Source organism: Geotrypetes seraphini, chromosome 1 (assembly GCF_902459505.1).
Source record: "Geotrypetes seraphini chromosome 1, aGeoSer1.1, whole genome shotgun sequence".
NCBI lineage: Eukaryota > Metazoa > Chordata > Amphibia > Gymnophiona > Dermophiidae > Geotrypetes > Geotrypetes seraphini.
In genome coordinates, this window is record NC_047084.1 from 448,912,507 (window position 1) to 448,940,432 (window position 27,926).

Here is a 27,926-nt window from a genome sequence, read left to right on the forward strand (position 1 = left end):
TCCTCAAGTTGTCTACATGACTATTACAGATTTTGGTATCCTCTGCAAAGAGACAAATCTTACCAGATAGCACTTCAGCAATATTGCTTACAAAAATGTTTTTAAAAAACAGACCCAAGAACCAATCCTTGCAGCACACTAAGACCCCTTTCCTCAGAGTCATCTCCATTTACCACTACCCTCTGTCCCCTTCCACTCAACCAGTTCCTGGGGCCCATATTGAGGGCACTCAGTTTATTTATTAGACACCTGTGTAGAACAGTATCAAAGGCTTTGGTAAAATCTAAATTTTCCACAAAAGTTTGACTTACCGCCCTACCTCTTCCTTAATTCCAATTTTGTGAAGAAGGACTACATATACCCTTTTCCAGTCTTTTGGTACCACTCCTGACTCTAGAGAAGCATTGAAAATTTCAGCCAGCAGAGCTGCCAAAACCTCCCTAAATTCCTTCAGTTTCCTACTTCTTCCAGATGTTCCCATCCAGACAACTCCTTGACGTAACCCCCATCTGAACAAAGTTAACTCTATTGAAGTCTAGAACCTTCACTTTCAAATGAGCCCTCTCTATACCAGTCTTAATATAGTATTAAACCACACCATGTGGTGATCACTAGATGCCGGATGATCACCCGCTATAGCATCAGAAACACTTTCCCCATTTGTAAGCACTAAGTGAAGTATAGCCCCATCCTGTGCGGGTTCCGTTACCAACTACTGAAACAGTTCTCCTTGTAGAGAATCCAAGATCTCCCTAAGAACATAAGACTAGCTTCACTGGTTCAGACCAATGGGCCATCAAGCCCAGTAGCCTGTTCTCACGGTGGCCAATCCAGGTCCCTAGTACCTGGCCAAAACCCAAAGAGTAGCAACATTCCATGCTACCGATCCAGGGCAAGCAGTGGCTTCTCCCATGTCTTTCTCAATAACAGACTATGGACTTTTCCTCCAGGAACTTGTCCAAACCTTTCTTAAAACCAGCTACTCTATCTGCTCTTACCACAATAGGGATACCCCAATCAACATCTGGCATATAAAATCACCTATTAGTAATACTTCCCCTTTTACAACTATATTTGAATGTCTTCTATTAAGTCTCTGGCCCTCAAAGTCACCTGCTCACCAGTGCTGCAGCTTTTCTATCAGCAATAGTGTCACTTCATTCTTCTCTTCTTGCAGCCCCACATTTCCCCTTTTTCTTCTGCCACAAACACTGCATTATAGTGCCATTGCAGATACTATCACTATGGGGCCCCTCCAATTGCAGGATCTGGTGCAGTTGGACAATTTACATTGTCTAAATGTGGCCCTACTTCAACTTTTCTCTTTACAATGTATCTAGTGCTGAGCAAATAAAAAATACCAGTACATAGGGTATATGCATATTTGCACTTTCCATCATTCCCCTTAATGGGAACACAAAAAATAGTGAAGCAGGTGTGTGTTCAGACTCCAGTCCCACTCTCGGGCCCCCTGTGATTCTTAATATTATGACATTGCCCCCTCCCTCTCCTGCTTCAAGCTGTGAATATGTAATCCAGTTAGTAATACATATTAGCAACGTAATAGCTACTTTAATCAGCATTAATTACCTCCTCCCAGTGAGTTTGCCTTTTGCTTCTAAAGAGACACCCTGCCCCCTTCTCCCTCTGTAATCAGACTGGCATGTGTCCTGGCATGGGAACATCTGAAAAAGTATGAAAGCAGTGGTCAAAACTGAAAGGAACAAACCATTTTGTAGAGAATCCACTAAGGGCAACAAACCATTTTGTAAGCAAAGTAAGGAAAAGAAGGCATATTTGGTTCTCATTAGTAGTAGCTGAGAAGAGGTTAGCTTTCATAATCTACAACAGATTATAGAAAGAGGAAGATAGGCAAAAATGTCTGGAAAATTTAAGAGGCTGGTCAAGTACTATAGTCAGGAAAGCAAAGATGGAAATGGAAGAAAAAATAGCCAACATGGTAAAATGGGGAGATAAGACATTTTTTTAGATACGTTAGTGATAGGAGAAAATGCAAAAGTGGCATTGTGCTACTCAAAGGTGAAGGAGCGGAATATGTAGAAGAGAAAGATAAGGCTGAATTGCTTAACCTATATTTCTGTTCTCTGTTCACGGCTGAAATGCTGGGAGCCGGATCGCAGAAGTCAAATGCAAGTAGGGTTGTAGGTGTGGTAGACCTTGAACGATTTTCAGGGGACTGTGTTTGTGAGGAGCTAGATAAACTAAAAGTGGACGATGTGATGGTGCCGGATGGTGTACATCTGAGGGTACCGAAAAAGGTTAAGGAAGTTCTGGCAGCTCCACTGGCTGATCTTTTCAATGTTTCCGTAGAGTAGGGAGTGGTACTGAAGGACTGAATTAGGGCGGATGCAGTCCCCATCCACAAAATTGGAATTAAGGAAGAGGTAGGGAATTACATGGCGGTAAGTCTGACTTCTGTCTGTGCTAAATAAATTAAAGGAGAACCACTTTTAAAACAGAGAACAGTAAAGTTTCTGGAATCCAGTAGATTACAGGAACCGAAAACAAGAGGCAGGTCTTGTCAGACAAATCTGATCAATTATTTTGGCTGGGTGACCAGAGAATTGGATAGAGGAAGTGTGTAAGATGTGGTGTACTTAGATTTTAGCAAAGCCTTTGACACTATTCCACACAGGCATCTAATAAATAAGCTGAGTGCCCTCGATATGGGTCCCATAGTGATGGACAGGGTTAAGAACTGGTTGAGTGGAAGGTGACAGAGGATAGTGGTCAATGGAGATCACTCTGAGGAAAGGGATGTTGCTGCAAGGTTCTGTTCTTGGACCTTTTCTTTTTAACATTTTTGTAAGCAATATAGATGAAGGGCTGTCTGGTAAGACAATACCAAAATCTGCAAAAGAGTAGACACCTTTGATGGTATGGATAACATGAGGAAGGAGCTAGCAAAGATTGAAGAATGTTCCAGAATTTGGCAGATAAGATTTAAGTCTTAGAAATGCAAGGTCATGTATTTGGGCTGCAAAAACCCTAGCAAACAGTATAGTATAGGGGGTGAAGAACTTTTGTGCACAAAAGAGGAGCCAGATTTGGGTGAAATATGAATGATCTTAAGGTGGTCTAAGAGGTTGAAAATATGACGGTGAAAGCTAGAAGAATGCTTGGGTGCATAAGAAGAGGAATGGCCAGTAGGAAAAAAAGACATAATGATGTATAAGAATCTGATGAGACCTCATTTAGAATATTGTATACAAGTCTGGAGATCACATCTTCAAAAGATATAAACAGGATAGAGTCAGTCCAGAGGAAGGCTACTAAAATGGTCAGTGGTCTTCATCATAAGGCGTACGGGGATAGACTTGAAGATTTCAACATATATACTTTGGAGGAAAGGTGGGAGAAAGGAGATGTGATAGAGACATTTAAATACCTACGTGGTATAAATGCGCATGAGGCAAGTCTCTTTCAATTGAAAGGAAACTCTGGAATGAAGGGGCATAGGATGAAGGTAAAAGGTGACTTAGAAGTAACCTCAGAAAATACTTTTTCAAGGAAAGGGTGGTGAACACTTGGAACGGCCTCCTGATGGAGGTGGTGGAGACTAATAGTGTATCTGAATTCAAGAAAGCTTGGGAAAAAGTATATTGGATCTCTAAGGGAGTGGGGGGAACAGTAGATGGCATGGTTATTCAGATTAGATAAGCCATATGGTTTTTATCTGCCTTCAGTTTTGTCTGTTTCTTTGATTACCAGTCACCACCAGACTATTCCCATCATGCTCATAGGCATATGGCCAAGATAATTCAGCTCCAGATCCATTTGTAGTCAGGTACAAATGATGCAGCCACAAATCCCCAAGCTAGGGGCCCCATGACATGCATACCCACACAAGGGAGTAAGCAGTAGAAGAGGAGCACTACCGAGTTAGCTCCCTTAATATGGACTCAGTCTTTACATCTTGGCACAGCAGCCACTCTCTCTTCCTCTTCCTCCCCCCCCCCCCCCCCCCCAATTCTCTATGTGTGAAAAGCCAGCACCAGGTGAGCAATAGAATGGTACCAGCTGAGGAAAGGGGAAAAAAGGTTTCCAAGTGCACTGCTGCTTGTTCCCACCTTATGCCATGTGGATCAATGACTTTCTCCTGCTGTCCTGCTGTCCACACAACCCACTCAGCACAGACTGTTCGTTATACACACACTGGAGTGAGCTGGGAAGGGGAGCAAAGAGAAGGGAAGAAAACAGAAAGAAATGCAATAGAGCAAGGATCGTGGTAAAGGGAGGGAACAGGAAAAAGGGAAGAAGAGAAGAGGGGAGAGCAGGAGAAGAGGTTGGCCTGCCAGGGTTGCAGCAGTGAGTTCTGAATTCCTCACCTCCATGTTCTTAATCTTATTCTCTGGTCTTCCTAGGCTAGTGAGACTGGAGGAAGAGGAAACTTGTGCTGGATGGTACAGAGGAAAAATACCGGTAGTTCTGAACTTTGGTTCTGGTGTCCAGTCCTTCACTACTGACTTTCTGATCTGTGCCTTGTGCAGTGCCATTTAGTTTTAAATCACTAGTCATAAACCACAGAAAATAATCATATTTATTCTGAACCTGTAAATGCATGACTGCTTGTCATATATCACCCCCCTTATCCAAGTCAGTTTTGCTGTCTTTTTTTTAATATATATATATAATTCTTTATTCATTTTCAAAAATTACATTAAGTGTTAAATATTTTTATTCACAGTAACAATAAATACATCACTTATAAAGAATCATTGGTATATTACATAAATTCTTATCCCTACCCCTCTCCCATCCCTCCCAACCATATACTCCATTATTGTATGATATATGTAATAATAAAATACCCCCCTCCCTACCTCATAAACTGATAAACATAAGGGAAATAATTTGCAGTTTTGCTGTCTTTTTTAATTTGTAATTTATGTAAAAAATTCACAGATAAATTACAATAAAGGAATACAGTCCATATATCTCATACGAAAAAAAAGTCAGTACACCCAGGCAAGATTATCTGAAAAACCCTAAATGAACAAACTGGCTTTACAAGTCTCCAAATGAAAGAGCAGCAGAACAGACAGAATTACCAACAAAAAGGGTAGGAAAAAAAAAGATACTTTCCATATCTGGCCCGTACATTGAGCTCCACTAGAGCTCTCAGGCTCCCTCCTGTCCTCGAACAAATTCTTGTGGTTGAACTGGATCCCAGATCTTTTCTTTATATATTTGATCAGATATTTACAAAGAACCTAAAGGCTACTATTCAGCCTGTGGCTGTGAGTAAAGCCCTCATAGCCACAGGCTGAACTAATCCCAGATTTCAATGCTGAGACATACTAGTCTTCTGGCATTGAAGATCTATGTATCTGCAGTCACCTGGAAATTAACCAGGCATCACCCAATATAGAGGGCAACTGAAACCAAATCTGCCGCCATAATTTGCAGTTCGGCCAAAACCGAAGCTGAAGTTGTCACCCCCTGGCAGGGTCATGAAGTAGTCTTTTATAGCATTTAGAGTGAACTTCCCTAGCATGCTATTGCCTTCATCAACTGGCTTGGTTTTGTAGTTATCTGAATTAAATCTAGACTAGGAAGAACTAAAAATCAGAGAGGGGGGAAAGTGAGAGGGAACTGCTTCTTCATACCCTCCCTGTCTTCATGCTTACACTTTGCAAGCATTTGTATCTTTTTTTGCCTCGGCAGATGTAAGAACTTTGCTTCTCTCCCTTCCTGGCTTACTCTTTTTGCCTATGGCGGTATGTCAGTGGAGCATTGCCATGGAAACAGTCAGGCTAGAGAGGAGGAGTTGAGAGGATGGGGAGGGAGGCAGAGCAAGCGGTGAATTCAGAGACGGTGAAGAAAGAAAGAAATCAGGTCTCCTTTAAAATGACAGATGCTGATTTCAGCCTGAGAAAATGGCAGTTCTTCTATAATTTAACTGCCAATAAATCCTATGAAATAAGCCCTGCCCTTTTATCCGCTGTTATTCAATCAATAAGTAGGTAAATAAAGGAAGAAACAGCACATCAAAGCCTCTGACTGTCTCTCACTCCTACCCACACATGAGAAATCTCTGAAGGCATGTTCCATGAGGCCATAGGGTCTGGTAATTTCTCAGTGATGGGGCTCTCTTCATCTTCCAAGGGGTAATAAATATCCTCTCTCTCTTCTCCTGCCACTTCTAATTTCGTTAGCGGTTATTAAAACATTCCCCTGGCCAGAAGCTACATGCTGCCATCTCTTCATTTCATTAGGAGCAGGGTAGAGGAAAGATGGAGAAGGAATGAACAGCTGGCTTGTACAGATGAGGTCTGCCTTGCTGGAGACCCAGAGAAAGGAGAACAGAAAGATGCAACTATGGTACCATTCACATCCCCATTCTCTGGAAATGTTACTGTATCTTGCCATACCACAACTCTGCTTCCCAGCAATGTCACTGACTCTCCTGAATGTGTGACTTTGGGGGAGTCACTTTATATTATTGTGCCTCGGTTCTAGTCCTCAGCCCTATCACCGACTCTGTATGTGACCTTGCTACAGTTTATTTATTTATTTATGGGGATGTATTAACCGCCTTTATGAAGAGATTCACTTCATGCCTCAGTTCTAATCCCGGCTCTGTCTCTTGTGTGTAGTTTGGTGGACTCATTTATATCCCTTTGCCTTGGCTCTGATCCCTGGCTCTGGCTCTCTTTGTGTGACCTCGGGGGAGACGCTTTATATTCTTGTGCCTCAGTTCTAATCCATGGCACTGTCCCTGTCCCTGTGTATGACCTCCGAGGGGGTCACATTATATTCTTGTGCCTCAGTTTTGATTCCATGGTCTTTCAGACTCAGGAAAGTATATTGGTATGACAATTTATTCTCAAAGTGATACATAGAAATTAGTTTTAAAACGATGACAAAAAATAAGGCAAACTTGCAATTAGAGCAGTGGTTTCCAACCCTGTCCTGGGGGACCACCAGCCAGTCGGTTTTTCAAGATATCCCTAATGAATATGCATGAGAGAGATTTGCATATAATGGAAGTGACAGGTATGCAAATCTCTCTCATGCATATTCATTAGGGATATCCTGAAAACCCGACTGGCTGGTGGTCCCCCCAGGACAGGGTTGGGAACCACTGAATTAGAATAAAACAAGTGTAGTGTGCAGGACAGAAAATAGTGAGGAGGATGCAAGGATTTTGGTAATATTCAGTAGTGTCTGTTAAATTATGTTTCTGGAATATTTTGCTGCTATAAGTACTGTTTTCCCTCAGGATTATACTGTGATATTTTTTTTTCCTGCTTGGTGTTCTACAGGAAGGATTTTATGTTCTCTTTTAGGCCTGGAAAATATGCCTCTCTGATTTCTTTATATTTTCAGCAGTGAAGTCAATGATTCTCTCTGTATATACATTCTGGAGGTGGCTGCATGCTTGCCCCAGCTGTAAATTTCTCTAGGATGTAGTTTGCACTAAAGACCCTGTCCAAATACAAATAATCAGCACTGATGCAGGGAATATTACATCTTCGTAAGAGTGAGTAGAGGCATGGATATGATATTTATTCCCAGAAGACTAGCTCAGATAGAGCAGTACTATGCAGCATTTTTTTTATTTTTCTCACCAGCCCTCCCACCCCCTTCATGGGACAGTTACAAATGAGTACAATATACCCCAAGGTCTCTGCATGCAACCCCTGCCTCCTTCAAGGCTTGCTTCACGTGACCACACGGGTTGAAGGAGAAAGCTTTTCCCTATGCCATTAAACTTTATTGAACTGCTTTCCAATCTTGAAAGTGCTAGCGCCTCATTAATCTGAAGAGGGGATGTAAAGGGTCCCCCTCCCTCTCACCTATTCCCTTATTTATGGAATGAGCTGTGACAGCAGAAATTTGTAGGAGTTCATGTGGTTCTCATTATTCCACAGTATAATTCCCCGTATCCAAAGCTGATTCATGGGAGCTCCAGAGGATCTCAGAACGAGAGAAACGGTTTAATTTCCCTATATCTATGTGGATTCTTGGGAGCTCCTGTGGCATGGACAGTGTTATCTCCCCTGTATCTATGAGATTTCACAACTGGAGAGACAGAGTTACAGAGATGCCAAGGGGGAACAAATTTGCCCTACCTCCTTACTTATCTCAATACCCATCCACCTTCTGTGTCCTGCCCCTATCCCTCTGCCTATGAAACACCTTTCTGCCAGGATTGTGACACAACAGTTTACAGTTTTGCAGGCGATACTTCCTACCTAATCATTTTGTAAAAGGAAGTGTTGGCTGTGAGATCTGGAGTTTCTTGTGGTTAGGTGCAGGCAGAGAAAAGGCTGAGCATTGGCTCTCAACTTTCCCACATTCAAAGTGAGATTCCTGATTTTGGGCAGGCGATGATCCTCCAAATGCAGAGAGTCTCCTGCTCAGTGTGGGAGGTTTGGCAGATCTGGTGTTACTCCCTTTTATCTCATGCTGATTTCTGGGAGCTCCTGCGGAATTTCATATTGCAAGAAACTGCAACTCTGACATTTAAATTATTCATTGAAAAACACACAATTTGAAAAGCATCTGACTTGTCAGAAGGGATTTTATTCTGAGAATAATAGAAGATGGTGTCCATCTGCTCATTACAGTAGAGCAATGAGAAAATTAGGATTTCCTATCTTCCCTCTCCTCTTTCCTAGAGGTCATGAAGGGGACAAGTATGTAAAGTGTTGCATTTATAGAAGTGAGATAATACAGAGGTATATCTCAAGATTAAGTTGAAATTTCAGGCTTCTGCATTTGGGATTTCTCAGGTACAGCAGTGACGCAGTGTACGTAGGGAACAGTTGTGAAGGTTGGATGATCCATTTGTTTCATATCTGTTATGTACTGTGTTGCTTTGTTTCCAATCCTAGTTCTGTATATACTTCTCCCTCCGTATTTGCGGTTTCAGCAATCGCGGTTTCGATTATTCATGATTTTTAGTTTGCTGGCTCCTCCCCCCCAAATTACGTCAGCTTGCGTAGAGAAATCGCTGATTCCCAGCACCTTCTTCACCATGTTTTGCCTCTTCTTCAGGAACAGGCCAGGTCTCCCACCATGTTATTTGCAGTTTCACCATATTCACGATGGTTTTTAACAGAAAACAGCGAATAACATATGAAAAAGTTATTCTCCTTTTTTTTGTATTTGCGGTTCTGTTAATCCCCTATCACAGTGAATACGGAGGGAGAAGTGTAATGAGAACCTGTTCTTGCAAGGATGAAAAATTAAATGATTCATGTAACCCTTCTGCTGATAAGCCAGTTAATGCCTGGGCTTAGCACTAAACTGTAGCCTAGTTTAGGCCTGCTTGGTTTTATTTATTTATTTAGTTAGTTTGTTTTCTATCCCATTTTCCCCAATGAACTCAGAATAGGTTACAGGTTAACATACATAGTATACAGTCAAAACGAGTTTCACATTAACATACGAGTGGGTTACAGGTTAACATACATAGAGAGGCATTTTCGATAGGATGTCTAAGTCTGAGGTAGGACATTTTGAGCAAGATGTCCACAAAACCAGTAGATATAATGTCCATGTTTTCAAAGCTGCCAGACATCTATCTTTTATTTTCAAAAATGGCCTATGCAGAAGTTTTGGTCCTTAGGACATCTATCTTTTTTGGTGCAACATCACAATGTTGAGCTAATCAGGGCCTTAGGGTGCCAGATAAGCATCTCTCCAAAACTCCCTTATAAGTTATGGTGAGCCCCCCAAAGCCCACTATACCCACCTATCTACAACCCCAATAGCCCTTTTGGTTGCAGGTGGCAACTATAAGGCAGTAGAGTAGGGTTTGGTGGGTTCATATGTTCCACCATAAATGTAGTGGTTAGAGTGGCTTATGGGCCTGGGTCCTCCTCTCTATGGTTCACTAGCCCACTCCCCAGGCTATTTAAAACACCTCTGTGCAGCTCTACTAGGCTTTCCAAACCAGGTGCTGATGTTCTAGAGACAGATATGTACATTTTTATTATGATCTTTGTGTGGGGGGTCTTACATTGTCTCTGCAGTAGTTATGTGGTCACTTTGGATACCTTTTTGGCACTTATATCTGTTTTTACATCGTCTAACTCACAACATTTAAGTTTGGCCAGGATGTCTAGTAAAACCTTTGATTATCTCTGCAGAACGACTAAGTCTAGGTCCCTTCAGACCAGCACTAACACTGTCAATGGCACTGCCTACTTCTTTTTTTATTATTATTATTAAAGGAGCAGACTCCACTGGCTCTCTAAGCTGTAGGCAGTGCCCTTAGGCAAGGGGGTGTACAGATGAGGCACCACTAACACAGAGGGGGAGGGGGGAAGGGGAGAGGGACTCAGCCACCCAAATGTGACACCCCCAAGGACAAAAAAGGCCTCCCCGCAGGACCCAACCTCTGGCTGGACAAGAACAGGGCCAGAAAAAGGACACCTTCTATCCCTTCCAACAGCCACAACCTAAAGGCCTAACAGGACTACATATACACACTTTCCACTTCCACCTGCTGGAGACTGAGAACAGATTGATTGTAAGAGGGACTGCACAGCCCATTTGTACTGCTGATAGAATTCAGTGTGTTCTCAGTCTCCACCTGCTGGTAGAGGAGCGTAAACCCATCCATCTGTGCTGGTATGGAAGGATGCTAAAGAAACACTGTAACATATAAAAATGTTTGGAAGAGGTTTTTTTTCTTGAAAAATGGCCTGCCAGTGTCCATCAAAATGGCTGTTAAAAGTTGTTAGTTTTGGATAATTGGGAAAAAAAACCCATTAGTAAAAAACTCACACATGATTGACAATACTATCCAAGTCATAACAACACATAGGACCATTAGTATTTGCTACTGTGTTTTAAGTACAATTAATTAAGTTAATAATTGTTAAATATATCATTCTCTAGCACCCCCCCCCCTCCCTTTTATGAAGCCAGGTAGGATATTTTACCACCGGCCACTGCAGTAAAAGCTCTGACGCTCAAAATAATTCTATGAGTGTTGGAGCTTTTATCACTGCAGCCAGCAATAAAATTCCCTAACGTGGCTTCATAAAAGGGGGGGGGGGTTAAAATTGGAGGATTTAGTAAATTAGTCATGCTAAACTTTCTATTTCCCCAGAACCCAGGAAAGCTGTCAGTTCTGCAAAGAGAAAAAAGATCATTATTTAAACCCACATTCCTTGGGATGGATGTGTCCGACCTCTGGCTGTTATTCTGAAACAAATGAAACAGAATTAGTTTATTAGACAGATGTTTAGGATTGGAGGACTTTTAACATGTCAATCAACTAAAGGTCTATTCATTGAAAATGCATGCCACTATAGCACTATGCATGAACCTATTTGAAGGAAAAGGATCTCAGAAATCCAAATCACAGACTACAATAATGTGCATTGGTTATATCTGGATGGAATTCTCTTTCATCAATCCATAAAACCATCAGAAAATCATTTATAGATATATTGATATGAGAAGGTTTTTTTTTTAACTTTTTTCTTTCTGTACTTTTTCTTTTTAATCTATTTAATTCCTTTTGACAAGAAATGTGTAACAGAAAATAAAAAAATCTTTTCTTAGTGGTTTCTCAAATGGCACTTAGGGCTCCTTTTACGAAGCCGTGTTAGCAGTTTAATGCGCGTAATAGCGTGCGCTAAACTGCTGGCCGCACTAGCCGCTACCGCCTCCTCTTGAGCAGGCGGTAATTTTTCAGCTAGCACGGGGGTTAGTGCGTGATAAAGTCGCGTGCGATAAAGACGCTAACGCGGCTTCATAAAAGGAGCCCTTAGTGTATTGGATAATAACCACTGCTAATTATAAAGTACAAAAGAGACCTTGTGAATAATGTGAAACAACTACAGTAACAGGAACTCCAAATGATAGCTGCTTTAAGCATGAAACATACATTTCAACCAAGAAAAACACTTATCTTGTGAATATCGTTGACTGAATATACTCTCCGCTGTAGATCGTGGTCAAAATAGTGGTTAAAATACCAAAGCACCGACAAGTCCAGTTTCGCCAAAATAGGCTTCTTCAAGGCTAGTGCCAGTCTCTAAAAAATAACAATAATAATAGCAGAGTGGTTGAAAATCCTCAACAATCCTTCTTTAATCTGTAAATAAAAAACATTATTTGGTGGAAACTTACAGCTTTCTGAAAGAACGCTATCTCACAAGCATTAAATGCTATTTAAATATGGCGCCTTCTTTTATCCAAGACGTCAACACTTTTAGCATCATGCACTCCACTTTAAACTGTAAATCCTTTTTTTGAACCCAAGATTACCATGTCCAGGAGTTCTGGGCCTTTTCCTCAGGTATACAACAGAAAGAGTCATTAATTACATGTGGCTAGCTATTTATATAGTTCTCCTTCTTCTCTCTCACGCAGAAATACTTTTAAAAGATATTATATTAAAGTTCCTTTAGTTACAGATGTTGCAATTCTGTATTGTAGTATCTTGATAGAAAAACACAGCCAGCTTAATGATTACTTCCAATAGGCAAATATAAACGATCTGCTACCTGTACTTAGCTTTGTTGGAACAGTAAAAAGAGATTATGTACAGTACTTACCCTGGTAAGCTCTTTTCTAGTAGATAGGTGAGACATTCTAGACAGTAGGGTTATTTCCCCATAGCCGTTGGTGCTGCAGAAGGAATCTCTCTGGATTTTTCACTCTGCCTCTGTTGTACTTCACTGGGCTCTTTAGCTCCACCTTCAGTTAGTACTCAAGCACGTAGAGCCACCCAACACATGTGAAGTAGAGGCACCTATAGCAACAGGCTTAAACAAAGTGTTCTGCTCAAAAATAACTAAACAGTACCATTAACAAACAACACAGGCTTCACAGCTCAAAAATTAATCCCAATAAATTGAAACATATACACAAATTCTTCCCAGCCCTCAAGGACTGACAGGCATCCAAGAATCAGCTTGGAAAAGCATAAACAGACTGAAAACTGTAAGCAGGTGCAGGGCGGAAGTCTAGAATGTATCACTTATCTACTGGAAAAGAACTTAGCAGGGTAAGTACATAATCTCTTTTTCCAGTGCAATAGGTGAAACATTCTAAACAGTAGGGACATACAAAAGCAGTCCTCTAAAAAGCTAGGGCAGGCTTGCTGCACTGAATCTTAAGACTGAGGACCCAAAGGCAGAGTCCTGTCTTGCCACCACATCCACTCTTTAGAACTTGGCAAACATGTGATAAGAAGACCATGTTGCCGATCTGCAAATTTCCTCAGGAGACACAGCTCTAGCTTCGGCCCATGAAGAAGCCACACTCCTGGTAGGATGCGCCTTGACTGTTTCTCAGAAAGAATGTAAGCTGCCGAAATGGCCCTATGGATCTACCTGAAAATCATGGCCTTGGAAGTGGGAGCGCCCTGCTTAACTGAATGAGTCAGCACAACCAAATGGTCAGAGAGACAAAACTCGTTGGTGACCTCCAGATAACGCAGAAGAACTCTGTGTACATCCAGTGTCTTTAACAGGCAGTCCTGTGTCTTTGAACCTGTTAGTTGAAAGACAGGCAAACACACTTCCTGATTAACATGGATAGCCGAAACTACCTTCAGCAGGAAGGAAGGAACCATCTGAAGGGAAACCCCCCACCTCCAAAATAAGGAGAAAAGGGTCTCTGTAAGACAAAGCCTGCAGTTTCAACACACAATGCGCTGAAGTCTTGAGCATCAAGTCCAAGAGGGAAGCTTCTCAAAGGGGCTCAAAAGGAGCCTTGGTAAGGCTAGACAACACCAAGTTAAGGTCCCAGGAAGGGAAAGGATGCTTAACCGGCAGTCTGACACGAAGAGCCCCCTTCAAGAATCTAGCGACACTAGGATGAGACACCCAAGGAGGACCGATGCTTCCGGTATCTAAAACAGGAGAGTCCAGCTACTTGGACCCGAAGGGAAGCCACAGTGAGGCCTATATCCAAAGAAGAAAGGCAAGAATTAGTGAGATCGGAGCTGAATAAGGATCCACCTGGTCCTGAGCACACCAATGTTGGAAGGTCTTCCATGCCTTAGCATAAGTCAACATCGTGGACAACTTCTTAGACTTCAGAAGAGTATCAACAATCAGGCCAGAATATCCTTTATGTTCTAAGGCTGTGCGCTCATGAGCCATACCATAAAAACAAATTGACCTGGATCCTCCATGGAGACCAGACCTTGTGAGAGTAGGTCTGGATAGATGCTCAGCTGAAGGCTGCGACCTCTGCGCAGATACATCAGATCTACATACCATAGTCTGTGAGGTCAATCTGGAGCCACCAGAATAACTGGGCTGTGATCCATCAAATAACCCAGCCAATCATCGGCCAAGGAGGAAAGACATACAGGAGAATCTCCTGAGGCTATGGCTACACCAGAGTGTTGAGCCCCTTGCATCTGGGCTCAGATCTTCGCCTAAAGAAGCAATCCGCTTTCTTGTTTCTTGATATGGCCATCAGGTCAAAGTGGGGCTGACCCCAGTGCCCCACTGTCACTTGGAACGCTTCTGGGGACAGGGCCCACTCACCCAGATTGTAGGAATGCCCCACAAAGGAAACACACACATGCAGTCTTAGAATCGGGAGGAGGCGCTAGCAAGGGCTAGCTCCGAGTCCCTATTTATTATGCTTCTAAGCTAATGACATCATAGTAACTCCCTCGTTTACACATCTCATGATTGGAGGGTACAAAGGTACATGGTTTTACATTGGTGGATACAAAGATAGGTACATGCTTTTATCTCGTGATTACCCTCCCTTTACCTCGTGCTTTTACCTTGTGATCATCCTCCAACTCAGCACTTAGACAAGGGCCTGACTCTGACTCTAGAGCTCTGATTTACATCATCCAACCTCCTCTCACATCCAGGTCAGAGATAATCATACAAATAGCACAGATATACACAAACAAACCCGATAATACAAACACATACTAATAGGTTAGAAAATTTCATGAGTCATGTTTTATATACTTTTGCCACTCATTCGCTGTTTATGTTTGCAAAGCAGTCCTTTTTTCTTTGCAATATGTTTTTTTACAAGTCTATGAGTATCACAGAGCAGTGGCGTACCAAAGAGGGGGCGGGGGGGCAGTCTGCCCCAGGTGCAAGGCCCGAGGGGGTGGTCAGCTGGCCATTTACCGGGGAATAGGCTGCCGCCGGGGAAAGAAAGAAGTCGGCGCCAAATTCTCCCTCCCTGCTGCTTCTCTTCCCCGAGCCGAGCAACTCTAGCCATCCGACATCAATTCTGACGTCGGAAAGGATGTTCTGAGCCAGCCAATCGCTGCCTGGCTGGCCCGGAACGTCCTCTCCGACGTTAGAATTGACGTCAGGCAGCCAGAGTTGGTCGGCCCGCGGGAAAAGAAGGAGGGCGAATTTGGCGCGGGCCTGTTTCCGATGGCCAGTGGCAGCCTTTCCCCGGCAGTGGTGGCAACATGGTGGTGGTAGTGGCGGTGGCATGGGGGAGGGAAGGAAGAAAGAAAGAAAGGGGGGAGCCAGGGAGCCAGAAAGAAAGCAAGGGGGGGACAGGGAGCCAGAAAGAAAGAAAGGGGGTAGGGTGAGAGAAAGAAAAAAATGGGGAAAGAGAAAGAAAGACAGACATAGAGAAAGAAAGGGGGCATGGAGAGAGAAAGAAAAAAGGGGGCAGGGTGAAAGAAATAAATGGGGCATGGACAGAGAGAGAAAGACAGACATACAGAAAGAAAGGGGGCATGGAGAGAGAAAGAAAGAAGGGGACAGGATGAAACAAAGAAAAAGTTGGGGGAGGGAATGAAGTCTGGAGGAGAGGAAGCATACAGGAGGCTGAAAGAAGGGAAGAAATATTGGATGCACAGTCAGAAGAATAAAGTGCAACCAGAGACTGATGAAATTACCAAACATAAAGGTAGGAAAAATTATTTTATTTTCAATTTAGTGATCAAAATGTGTCCGTTTTGAGAATTTATATATGCTGTCTATATTTTGCACTATGGGCCCCTTTTACTAAACTGCAATAGCAGTTTTTAGCGCAGAGAGAGTCGAGAGCAGCGTGGGGCATTCAGTGCAGCTCCCTGCGCTAAAAAACGCTATCGTAGTTTAATAAAAAGGGAGGGGGGTATATTTGTCTATTTTTGTATAGTTGTTACTGAGGTGACATTGCATAAAGTCATCTGCCTTGACCTCTTTGAAAACCCGCAGAATATTCAAGTTTCAAGTTTATCAAGTTTATTATAACATTTGATTAATCGCTTATTCCGAATTCTAAACGATGTACAAAGTAATAAAATTACAAAAGTACAAAATAAGGGGAGACAAACTTAAAAGAAATGTATCATAGCTACTGATACATAATAATGATTAAAATTACAAATATAAACAAGTTTCGTAGCTAATACATAATAAATTAAATTAAGATAGACATACATTGATAAAAAAAAGAAACAAGAGGAAAACTAGAGATGAAATACAATTTAGATATAAAAGTAGAACAATTAAGGTGAAAACAATAGGATGGGGAATAAAAAATGATAGAAGTAGTAAAAGAAAAAAAGTTTCAGAGCCAAAAGCAGTTCAATTAAACATTGAATACATCTTGAAAAAGAAGACTCTTTAATTTACTCTTAAATATTCCAAGATTCTTTTCATCTCTTAGGTGAATTGGAAGAGAATTCCAAGATTGAGGAGCCGTGACAGAAAAAATAGTCTGCCGCCTTGTGGGAATGACCAACAAATTTTGGTCACTTGACCTCAGAAGTCTAGGCAATGTCTACGGAATTAAAACCCTATAAATAAAGGCTGGGGTTTTAGATACCAGAGATTTAAAAGTGATAATGATAATTAAACATTTTCTCTGCGTACAATGTGCTTTGTGTTTTTAAAATTTTATTGTTGGTAGATCATTTTGACTTGGCCACGAAGGTAACAGGGATGGAGGGAGGGGAGCTGCTGAAAGACATCTAGTAATCATTGCAGGCTTGACTGCAGGGAATTATTTTTGTAAAATCATGTTTTGTTATGTGATTGGCATTATGTAGACTTTAATTTCTATGAATGAATAGAATGAAAATGATATAAAATTACTTGCTTGTTTTTATGTGCGTGCGCTGCAGGAAAGTGGAGAGAGAGTGGGCTGAGGACGCTGAAGGGAAATTGGGAAGAGAGAGTGGGGAGAAGACGCTGATTTATAAATTGACAATTGTACAGAATATTGTTTCTTTTTATACTTTAATATAAGTTCAATATAAAACAATTCAAGGCTTGTGTGGATGGAATCAGGTGGTTTGTGGGGATGAGGATCGAGCTTACGGGGATTAGTCCAATAAAATGGTATTTTCATATTTCTCATTATTTGTTTTATTTTTATTTGTTAATTTGTAAAGTGGTGATTGTTATATATCAGTTTTTCAAATTTACATCTACTGTCTTTATATTTTGCACAGTATTAGAGGACATGTGTTCCGCCACTAATTTCTGTCAAGTGGGATGATCAGAGATACTCAGAAAAACATACAGACAATATAAAGCATAAACAATAACACTTTAATATATATATAAGAATAAATTATCATCACCGTATCTCACGTAAACCCTCCCTTCACCATTCGGAATCCCTCAATGGATAGGCGAGTAGGACACAGGAGTCTGCCCCGTTAGACCTGACGTCTTGGATAGCCGGCTAGGATTCTGGATTCTAGGAGCAGAATTCCGTCCTTATAAGCTGCTGAGTTAAACAGCTGGTCCTGCAGTAACAGCGTCCTTTGATTCAGGCACACCCCAGGTCGGTCCCTTTGAAGTTGTTTGGGCAACATTCAGGTCAAAGAGGTCAAAATGTCAGATAAACAGACTTGTGGATTCATGTCGGTAGCATGCTGAATTTCAGTTACCCCTCTGGCCATTTTCTTTGTTTGGATAACATTCAGGTCCCATCTGGCGTTAATGAGGTGTTGCAGCTCTTTTGTTCTCTTGTTTTGGTAACACCCAGGTCTGTCTTTACTGATGTTATTTGAGTGTTACGCAGGCAACTGAATTTAGGGAAAAGCTGTTGGGTTCTTAGTAAAGCATTTGATGTTGTCAAGGTAACACTAAGGTTCAGGAGTTCAGGTAAGCAGACTTGAGGAGACATATAATATTCTGAACAAAATTATCAGTAATATGCTGGGGTATAACATTCCACTCCTGGATACTCAAGTTTGCGTCTCCAAATTTAGAAGTCCTCCGAATTAAGGGAGAGAGTGTCCGACAATTAAGAAAGGTTAAAAGATAGTTAAACAAATTTATAGAGTACAAAATGAAGAAACTCCTTTTATGCCATATCACTGCAGTGGTACACATTGTTTCATTTACACCATTTTCTATCTAAGGGTACAGAATGTGATGTGGTTTTTAAATCAATAACGACATGTAACATTAACTGATCATATCGTAGCGTTAGTTCATAATTATGTACAGTATTTGTCACCCATTCACCTTCCCTTCTAAATACATCTGCTACTCTGGAGTCAAAATATGCTTCTTTGCCAGCCAGTATTTCAGAAACAATAGTATCTATTCTACTTTTAAGCAAAGGTAAAATGGGAAAATTAATTTTCCCTTCATAATTTATTTCCTTATGTGCTAAACCTGGTGTTCTTGCATTCCCTAATATTTCTTGCTAATTAGGCCTTTCACTTGAAAGTATCACGTATTGGGAATCATGAAAATTAATAATCTTATTAATATTATATTTGTGCTCTTACTCATGGCATACATTTAGGGTAGCTTCATATTCGCCATCGATCACCGCAGTTATCTGGTATCCCGTTTTTCTTAGCATCTTTGGTTAGGGTCTGGCTATGCTCCGGTTTCAATAGGCTTGCTATGCCACTCACATGCCTTCACTCATGTAAGTTTCAGGCACCACCTCCACAGACCAGCCCTAATGTGAAGTGGCAGGATATAGGCTCACTTCTATTCCCAAGTCGGTGCCACATAACAGCCTCATGGCACGGCACTGTATGTCTGGTTGCGTCTTCATCTTCTCGGTCTGGTGAAATTTTCTCTTAACCCAGCATGTTAGCCAAATCATCAGAATGAGAGAGCAGAGCTGACCAATTTTATCACAAAAGGATGAATGTCTATATGGAATAACATTTCCCAGTACGTGATTTTTCAAGGAAAATATTTCCTCATAACTGTTTAACTTCAATGCTTTAGTTACATTAAACCCCCCTAGTGGTAAAAGAGAGTATAAGAGAAAAAGGAGAAAAACCACTTTATGTACAGAAGGTGATAACATGTAACACAATACTTGTGTGTAAAGTAGTATTTGGGTGAGATGAGAGAAGCAACACTAATGCACTTAAAGGTAGTCTGTAGGACATTTAGAAAATACACCTTTTTATGTTCTGGACATAATTATTATGTCATTTTTAAGAGAGACCATACACACGTACAGAATGTGATAACATTTGACACAATACTTGTGTGTAAGGTAGTATTTGTGTGAGATAAGAGAAACAACACTAATGCACTTAAAGGTATTCTGTAGGACATTCAGAAAATATACCTTTTTATGTTCTGGACATAATTATTATGTCATTTAAGAGAGACCATACACACGTACAGAATGTGATACCCAAATAACTTATGTCAGAGATGTGCACTGCACTGTTTATACCTGGTAAGTTAAATAAAGAGAGACCATTTTTTATTTTATTTAGCAAATATCAAATACCAATGAATACCATTTTATCAGGTATAAAGCTTTCTAATTATTTCTCTTCAGATATCCTTTTATAATATAACCCCTAACTAAATTATCATTGGGCTGTATAGAAACATAGAAACATAGTAAGATGACGGCAGAAAAGGGCCAAGGCCCATCAAGTCTGCCCACTCTATAGACCCTTTGCCCTGACCCCCGTAGGGATCCCACATGGGCGTCCCCTTTATTCCCAAAATCTGGCACGCTGATGGCCTCTATTACCTGTGAGCCATAGCATAAAATCATTGTGAGCATGGTTTTCATAAGATATTTTCTGGTATGTGGGGGAATCTTTTTTGGAAAGGGATATGGTACCATTTGGACTAATAGAAGGGGTGGAATAAACTCTGGAAATGGCCAATGTGCAATGTTGGGGTACCCCATAAGCTAAAACAGACAACACATAACAGAAACAGACAAACACAGAGCTCCGGCATGCTTTCTTCCAGCGGTAATGATTCAGGGTTGATTTTAATCTGTAAATAAGCACACTATTAATCAAAAGAGTCACAAACAAATGTGGTATCCATTGGATTCCCACTATCAGGTCACATTGCTGGAAGTATTTTAAATGTGGCACAGTGAAATTGGTTCTCCGGACCATGTCTTAGATAATAAGCTTCTAAAAGAAAGAGAGAGATAGAAATTTAAGTTAATTGCTCTACATAGTTTTACTGGTCTTCTTTTCTATTTTCTTCCATTTCAAAGTTCTGTCACACAATCATAAAAATTCAAGCAGGGACGCTTTAATCTATAAAACATATAAGAGAGGTTTACGTGCATACTATCTAACAAAACTTTATTCATTCTACTTTTTTATTGTCCAAAAAGGCCCAAGTCTGTTTTTTATTTTGGGGAGAAGAGAAGTTTAGCTTTCTCTATCACCTCTCTGCATCCTTTTGCCTACTTTCTGCTTTAATCTTGTGATAGAAAGTGGGACTATGTAAGTATTTTAATTTTTTATTTCTGCTTGTATAATTTTCCCCCCAATCCTGATATTTATATTCCTACACCCCAGCGTCCACTACAGCTTGTACCTGTTGCTCCCCAGGTTTCTACTAACTATTTATCTCTACCTGCGGACACTGTTCTAATTTGGTCCAAGCTAACACTGAGGCTTGGTATTCACATCATTGATCCTCCCACCACTTCCACCCTTTTAAATCAGGATAAAGAGTGGAAGCAGTTTCCTCAGGAGGAGCAATTGGCACTGGCACATCCTCACTCTTGCTTACTTGGGCTTGAGACATAGATTTCTTTCCCAGTCCTCTACTTTTGTACATTCCCCATAATGTCCTTGTATCTTTTCCATCTATTTCTTCCCTCTTTACACCATCTTTTATTAATGCCAAAAACATATTCCTCCGAGACACCCGCTTAGCCCTGTTTGAATTGGATTGTCCTGTTCTCTTTTTATCAAAAGTATTTTGAGGTCCCCAGTCCCCCCGATCTCCTAACTGTCGGACCGCTTCTAAGGCTTCCAAAATAGTCCTGTCTATTTGATTGATCAACAAAGTTATCATTACCTGTTTGTATGCCGTTGCAGCATGCTTAATAATTTTATTTCTCATGGACTCAGTAAAAGGTAATGACATATATGTGTCAGCGTGACCTATTACTAAAGCTACCTTCATAGCCTCTTCCTTAATTCTCATTTGTGCATCTTTCAATGTATACCAAACTTTATCATTGGAAGGCCAGTCAGATTCAAGGGGATATCGCCTTGTGACACCCCTACTAATTATCTCTAATAAAGACCTTTGGGCAATTTTTTCAGGATAAGGATCCTTCCGCAACGCATGTTGCACTACTATTTCTTGACTAATTTGAACAAATTTGGGGGCATCTGTGGCATCTAACATAATCCCTGCTGCACCCAGCTCCTGCACCCGAACTACCCACTGTATTAGTGGTTCCCCAGGCTGCTGTGTAAAGCGTGCCATCATATCCATGATTTCATGTGGAGTAACATCCTCCCTGTTATTAGAATTTGAATCCCAAATATTCCCATCCCGTTTGTTTGGATTCCAATCATTCGGCAGATGATAAATTAAGATTTTAACTTTTCTGTAACTCACTTTCCACCTCCGTTTCTTGTATTTATATTGTGCATATTGCATAGCTGACTGTTCTATTACATTTTGATAGGTTTCTACCTTATCCATTAACAACTTATTCTGACATTGTAGCATTGTAATGGCATGTTGTTGTTTATTCCTTTTCTTTTCCAGCTCTTCTAATTTCAATTGTAATTCCTGTTTAGCTTCATGCAAATTCCTCCAGTCTGACAAAATCATCCTTCCTTGTCTAGAAATTACTTCTTGCTCTTTTCCTTTTGAGATTTTCACCTTTTGTAAGGAGGCACATAATTCATGTGGATCCCCACTTCCAAAAGTACAGGATTCACACAATCCTGCTTCTACAGACCACTCAGTGGCCATTAATGTTCCCATAATTTCATTCCCATTTGGAATGGAGGGATTGGGAGCCTGCTCCTCAACCCCTTGTTGCCTAGTTAATTTTTCTGACATCATTAGATCAACCCCACTTCTGGTACCAATTTGTTCCGCCACTAATTTCTGTCAAGTGGGATGATCAGAGATACTCAGAAAAACATACAGACAATATAAAGCATAAACAATAACACTTTAATATATATATAAGAATAAATTATCATCACCGTATCTCACGTAAACCCTCCCTTCACCATTCGGAATCCCTCAATGGATAGGCGAGTAGGACACAGGAGTCTGCCCCGTTAGACCTGACGTCTTGGATAGCCGGCTAGGATTCTGGATTCTAGGAGCAGAATTCCGTCCTTATAAGCTGCTGAGTTAAACAGCTGGTCCTGCAGTAACAGCGTCCTTTGATTCAGGCACACCCCAGGTCGGTCCCTTTGAAGTTGTTTGGGCAACATTCAGGTCAAAGAGGTCAAAATGTCAGATAAACAGACTTGTGGATTCATGTCGGTAGCATGCTGAATTTCAGTTACCCCTCTGGCCATTTTCTTTGTTTGGATAACATTCAGGTCCCATCTGGCGTTAATGAGGTGTTGCAGCTCTTTTGTTCTCTTGTTTTGGTAACACCCAGGTCTGTCTTTACTGATGTTATTTGAGTGTTACGCAGGCAACTGAATTTAGGGAAAAGCTGTTGGGTTCTTAGTAAAGCATTTGATGTTGTCAAGGTAACACTAAGGTTCAGGAGTTCAGGTAAGCAGACTTGAGGAGACATATAATATTCTGAACAAAATTATCAGTAATATGCTGGGGTATAACAACATGTATTACTGTTTTTGTGGTGTTGTGGTGTTGCATTGTATGCAGAGTCTGGTTTCTTGGCAGTTCAGTTTAACTTTTGTCTACATATTTCTATTTTTAGTTTGTGATTATTCCATATTGGGCAAAGGTATATCTGTCTGTGTGTATGAAAGGGACATGGCTTTCTGATAGCATCGACTGTACTGGATCAATTGACTGTGCAGGATCTGGTTTGTTTAGTTTTACAATGTATGTGTTGGTATTCTAGTGCTCACTGCAGTGTTTAAGATGCTGCCTTTTCCTAGGTACACTCTTGTTGTGCGATATGTAGATTGTTACTAAAAATCATATTTTTCATATAGATGGGGGGGGTGTCAAAAAATGATGGGCCCCGGGTGTCACATATGCTAGGTACGCCATTGTCCCAGAGAGCTGCATAACTACAGATTTTTGAGTGTGGCAGGTATTGTTGTATTGTGTGAAAAGAGAATTAAAAGGGCTATATATGAAGCTGTCTTATTTATTCCCCCCCAGGTGAATGGGCGAGAATTGCCACAAGAGCAAACACTGGAAACCCTGCGTGCGTCCAGGGACCCTTTGCTGATACAGGTGTTGCGGCGCAGTCCTCGCATCCGAGGTGGAGGGTCATCACCCCATGACCTGCAGCTTGTAGACAGTGGAACCCAGACAGACATCAGCTTTGAGCAGATGATGGCCTTGGGCAAGGTCCAGCCCCCGTCTCCACCCACCCTTGCCCTGGAGCCCTATGTGCTCTCTGAGCTGTGAGTATATAAAAGATGGCTCCTCATCTATCTCTCAGTCCTACATTTTTTTTCACATGGAGATAAGTTGCATTGGAGATCAACTTAAATACTCTTTAAGAGAGCCTTGTTGTGTATGAAGTTGGGAAATGTACCTTTTTTTGAAACTGCACCGAGAAGTTAGAACAATAGAAATCCCCTAAAAACTGCTCATTACAAATGTAAAATCAACAAAGCTGCTAAAGTCTCTTCAGCTTTGCTCTTTTCATCTCTATTGCTTTAGTTTAGTACCTGTAATTAATCAGAGAAATGCTGGTGTAGATTAAGATCAGCTCAGGCGTTTGCTACTGTGTTTGTTACTAATCTTGCAGTACAGCAATATTGGTCATAAACAGACAACTGAAGATGCCTCTAAAGTAGACACAGGGAGAAATTCTCAAAATGATGTGTTACCACTCTATCACTCATTCCTGGATAGAGTTGTCACTTCACCCTGGGTCATGTAAACAGGTTGATCCATTTCTAGTTTTAGCCTATTGCCTGTATGTATTTGCAGTTATGATTTTCCTAGGGAAATCAATGTAAAGACTAGATTTACAAAGCAATATAAAGAATGGGGCAGGTACAACCAAGGCTGAACCAGACTGTGGCCACCCTATATTTGGGCTGGAATCAAGAGCACATCTACAATAGCTGTTGAGAGTGCAGTCACTTCTAAAACTACCGTATTTCCCCGAAAATAAAACACTGTCTTATATTAATTTTGACCTCAAAAAAGGCACTAGGTCTTATTTTCAGGTAGGTCTTATTTTTTTCATGTACACTGATCATCAATCCCTTCCTCTCCTCTACCCCAATTCTTCCTATATCCTTTCTCTCCCCCACATATGCAGCATCTTTCTATCCCTCCCTCCCTTCCCCCTGTGCAGCAGAATCCTTGAAGCTTCTATCCCTCCCCTTGTGCAGCAGAACCCTTGAAGCTTCTATCCCTCCCTTCCTTCCTCCCATCCCCCTGTGCAGCATCTTTCTATCCTTCCCATCCCCCCCACCGCTGCAACGGACCCCGCAACCCCCCTGCTGACCCTTTCATCTCTCCCTCCCATGCGAACCCCGACCGCGAACTGAAATACTTGGAAATAAATGGCAGTATCAGCAGCACAGGCTGGATCGTGGCCTGCCCTTCTCATGCCTGGCCGTTCCTTGCCACATTGCTGATGCCCGGATGTGAGAAGGGTAGGCCGCGATCCAGCCTGTGCTGCCGACACTGCTGTTTGTTTCCAGGTATTTCAGCTCGTGGTCGGGATTCACATGGGAGGGAGAGATGGAAGGGGTGGTGGGGGGCATGTTGCTGCCATCAACTAGAGCTTATTTTTGGGGTAGATCTTATTTTCGTGGGAACACGGTACTTCTTATCATTTCTATAGCACTACTAGACATACGCAGAGCTGTACATTAAACTTCTATAATAGAAACAGCCACTGGTGATGTGGTCCCTTCTGTAGTATAAATAGATTACTACAACTAGTATTATTAATCATTTAGTTGGTGGTACAAGACTATACAGCACTGTACAAACATTCAAGAAAGAGCCCTTTCTCTATGGAGCTTTTAATCTAGTCTATAGTTACAGAGGTTTGTTGACTGTAAGCAATGGTTAAAATCAAGCAGCTCATATTTGGATAGACATTTAGGGCCAAATTCTCTAAATGGTGTCCCAAGGACAGATGGTGGGAGGCATCCTACCTCCATCTAACTCTGTGGTTCCCAACCCTGTCCTGGAGGACCACCAGGCCAATCGGGTTTTCAGGCTAGCCCTAATGAATATGCATGAGAGAGATTTGCATATAATGGAAGTGACAGGCATGCAAATCTGCTCCATGCATATTCATTAGGGCTAGCCTGAAAACCCGATTGGCCTGGTGGTCCTCCAGGACAGGGTTGGGAAACACTGGTCTAACTAACCAACATTGTTTTTTTAATGCAGGCGCCAGTCTTGCACCTACAGAGGCGCCTAGGGACACCTACGGCTGGCATGGGCGTGGTTTGCACCAAAAGTAGCCTTAGGCATCCATAGGCATCCCTATGCACCTCCCTAAGCATGAGACCAGTGCCTTAAATACAGGCCTTTAAAATGCTGGTCTACATTTAAGGCGCCTTTGTCAAAAAAAAGGCGTGATTCTGGACGTAGTGCCTGTCGATGATTGACATGCTTCCAGAATCAGGCCCTTAAGTTTTAAAAGCGGTGCGCATTTAGGCAGGATTTGCATATAGTCAGAAAAGGGGCATGATGCATCAGCTAAGGAAGGCAGTCAGGGTGCAGCAATGCAAAAAATACAGAATGGAGAGAGTTTGAGGACAGGAGGTTCTGGAGAGTGTTGGGAATTGAGAAAAGAGCCTTCCATCTCTGCCTGAAGGGTTTACAGATTTCACTCCCCTCACCCGGTATATCACCTAGCTCTGTTATAGAGCAAGGTATATTAGTCAGCTGTGCTATATAGTGGGTGAATTATGGGAAAACGAAGGGGATATGTGAAAAAGCTTGCTGCATCTACACCAGTAATTAAAGGTCCTTTGGACAAACATTTGACTGGAATTGCTCAAACAGTAAGTACTTTTTCGCACGCTCTGTCTCTCACTTCGGATGGGTTTTCTCTGAGTCCCGACGCTAGATCCCCTCCACCCCTGCCTGCAGATGTAAATATTCAGGTGGAGTCTATACCTAATGGTTTGCAGGTAGGGCAGGATTAACCAATAGGCAAAGTAGGCACGTGCCTAGGGCCCGAAATGGTCAGGGGGGCCCGATGAAGGAGGGCATCAACATTGTTTTTTCCAAACGGCGATGGACCCCTCCAGCATCGATCAGCAACGCGGGCTCCTCCAATCGGAAATGCGGGCCCCACCCGGATCGGCAATGCGGCCCCCACCCCCATCGACGGAAAGTAAGACAAGCAAGCAACGCGGGTAAGAAAGGCAACGGAAACTGTAGTTATGCAAGCGGTGCTGCTTGACCAAAGCTTCCCTCTGACGCAGCTTCCTGTTTCCGCCTGGGCGCATGGTGGGGTGGGGCGGGGCGGGGGGCCCAGTGTACTTGTGTGCCTAGGGGCCATCGACGAATTAATCCTGCCCTGGTTGCAGGACAAACCTGAACTAGTGCAAAATCTCATTGTAGCATCTCCACGGACTGATAACTTAGTTAAATTGTAAGCGGTCAGTTCTGATACAGTTGAGATGGTTTCCACTCAAGCTGTTCCTGAGAGTGATATTTCCTTAAAAGATATTTGGCGAGTTGTCACCCAGACTGAGAATTTGCTTAAAGAGAAAGTAGCACAATTATGCACTTTTGTGGCAGGCCTCGCAAGTTGCTCCAGCCTGCTTCTGTGAAAGCTTTTGACAGCATCAGCTTCATCTGGTTTACAGATGAAAAGATATTTACAGTAGCTCCACCGATTAACACACAGAATGATTGCCTGAACGTGCCTGCAACAACAGTGAAGCGTGATGTTAATGCCAAACGCCTACTACAAACCTGCCCGGCCTTCAGCCAATCAGTCACGGTCTCGGTCGCAATCTCAAAACTCAGATTCACAGATCTGTTCTTCATCAATCTTGGGGTTAAGATCAATGGTGCATACTACCAGGACATTCTCCTGACACAGAAGCTGTTGCCAGCAATCCGTTGCATGTCAGGAGACTACTTTATCTTCTAACAGGACAATGCCCCAGCACATCGGGCAATGGATACCGTAGAACTACTACATCTGGAGACCCCCAGATTTCATTGGTCCAGACCTAAACCTAGTTGACTACTGGATCTGGGGGGTTAATAAAGAGATTTCTCTATCAGGCAGTGATATCTGATGTCGAAGTCCTTAAAAAGCGTCTCATCTCTGTTTGGGCTAAGCTGAAGCAGAGCATCGTTGACAAGTCCATAAATCAGTAGTGAGGGTGAGGGTTTGCCTTCGTGCAAAGGGAGCATCTGCTTGAACATCTGCTTAATGGAAACATTACTTTTTTGACTTTACATTTTTCTGCAAGATATACCATAAAGCTTTTCGAAGTGTTTTTATTCAATTCTCAATTCCTTTTTACAAGGTAGTGTTGTGGTGAGAAATATTTATAACATTTTACATCAACTTCATTCAGGACACGACACACCACATTTCATTAGAATCAGCCGAGTTCTGTGAAAAATATGACATAATAACCATTTTGGTGGGGGTTT

At 41.8% G+C, this 27,926-nt stretch overlaps 1 protein-coding gene across 1 annotated transcript in view; it reads left to right on the forward strand.

The window, feature by feature from the left end:
- The window catches only part of PDZD4 (PDZ domain containing 4), a 157,227-nt gene that overhangs the window by 69,348 nt on the left and 59,953 nt on the right, over positions 1-27,926 (forward strand). The window contains exon 2 of the mRNA XM_033920789.1: positions 23,478-23,725. Coding sequence (XP_033776680.1) covers positions 23,478-23,725 — 248 coding nt within the window. The remainder of the gene's footprint in view (positions 1-23,477; positions 23,726-27,926) is intronic.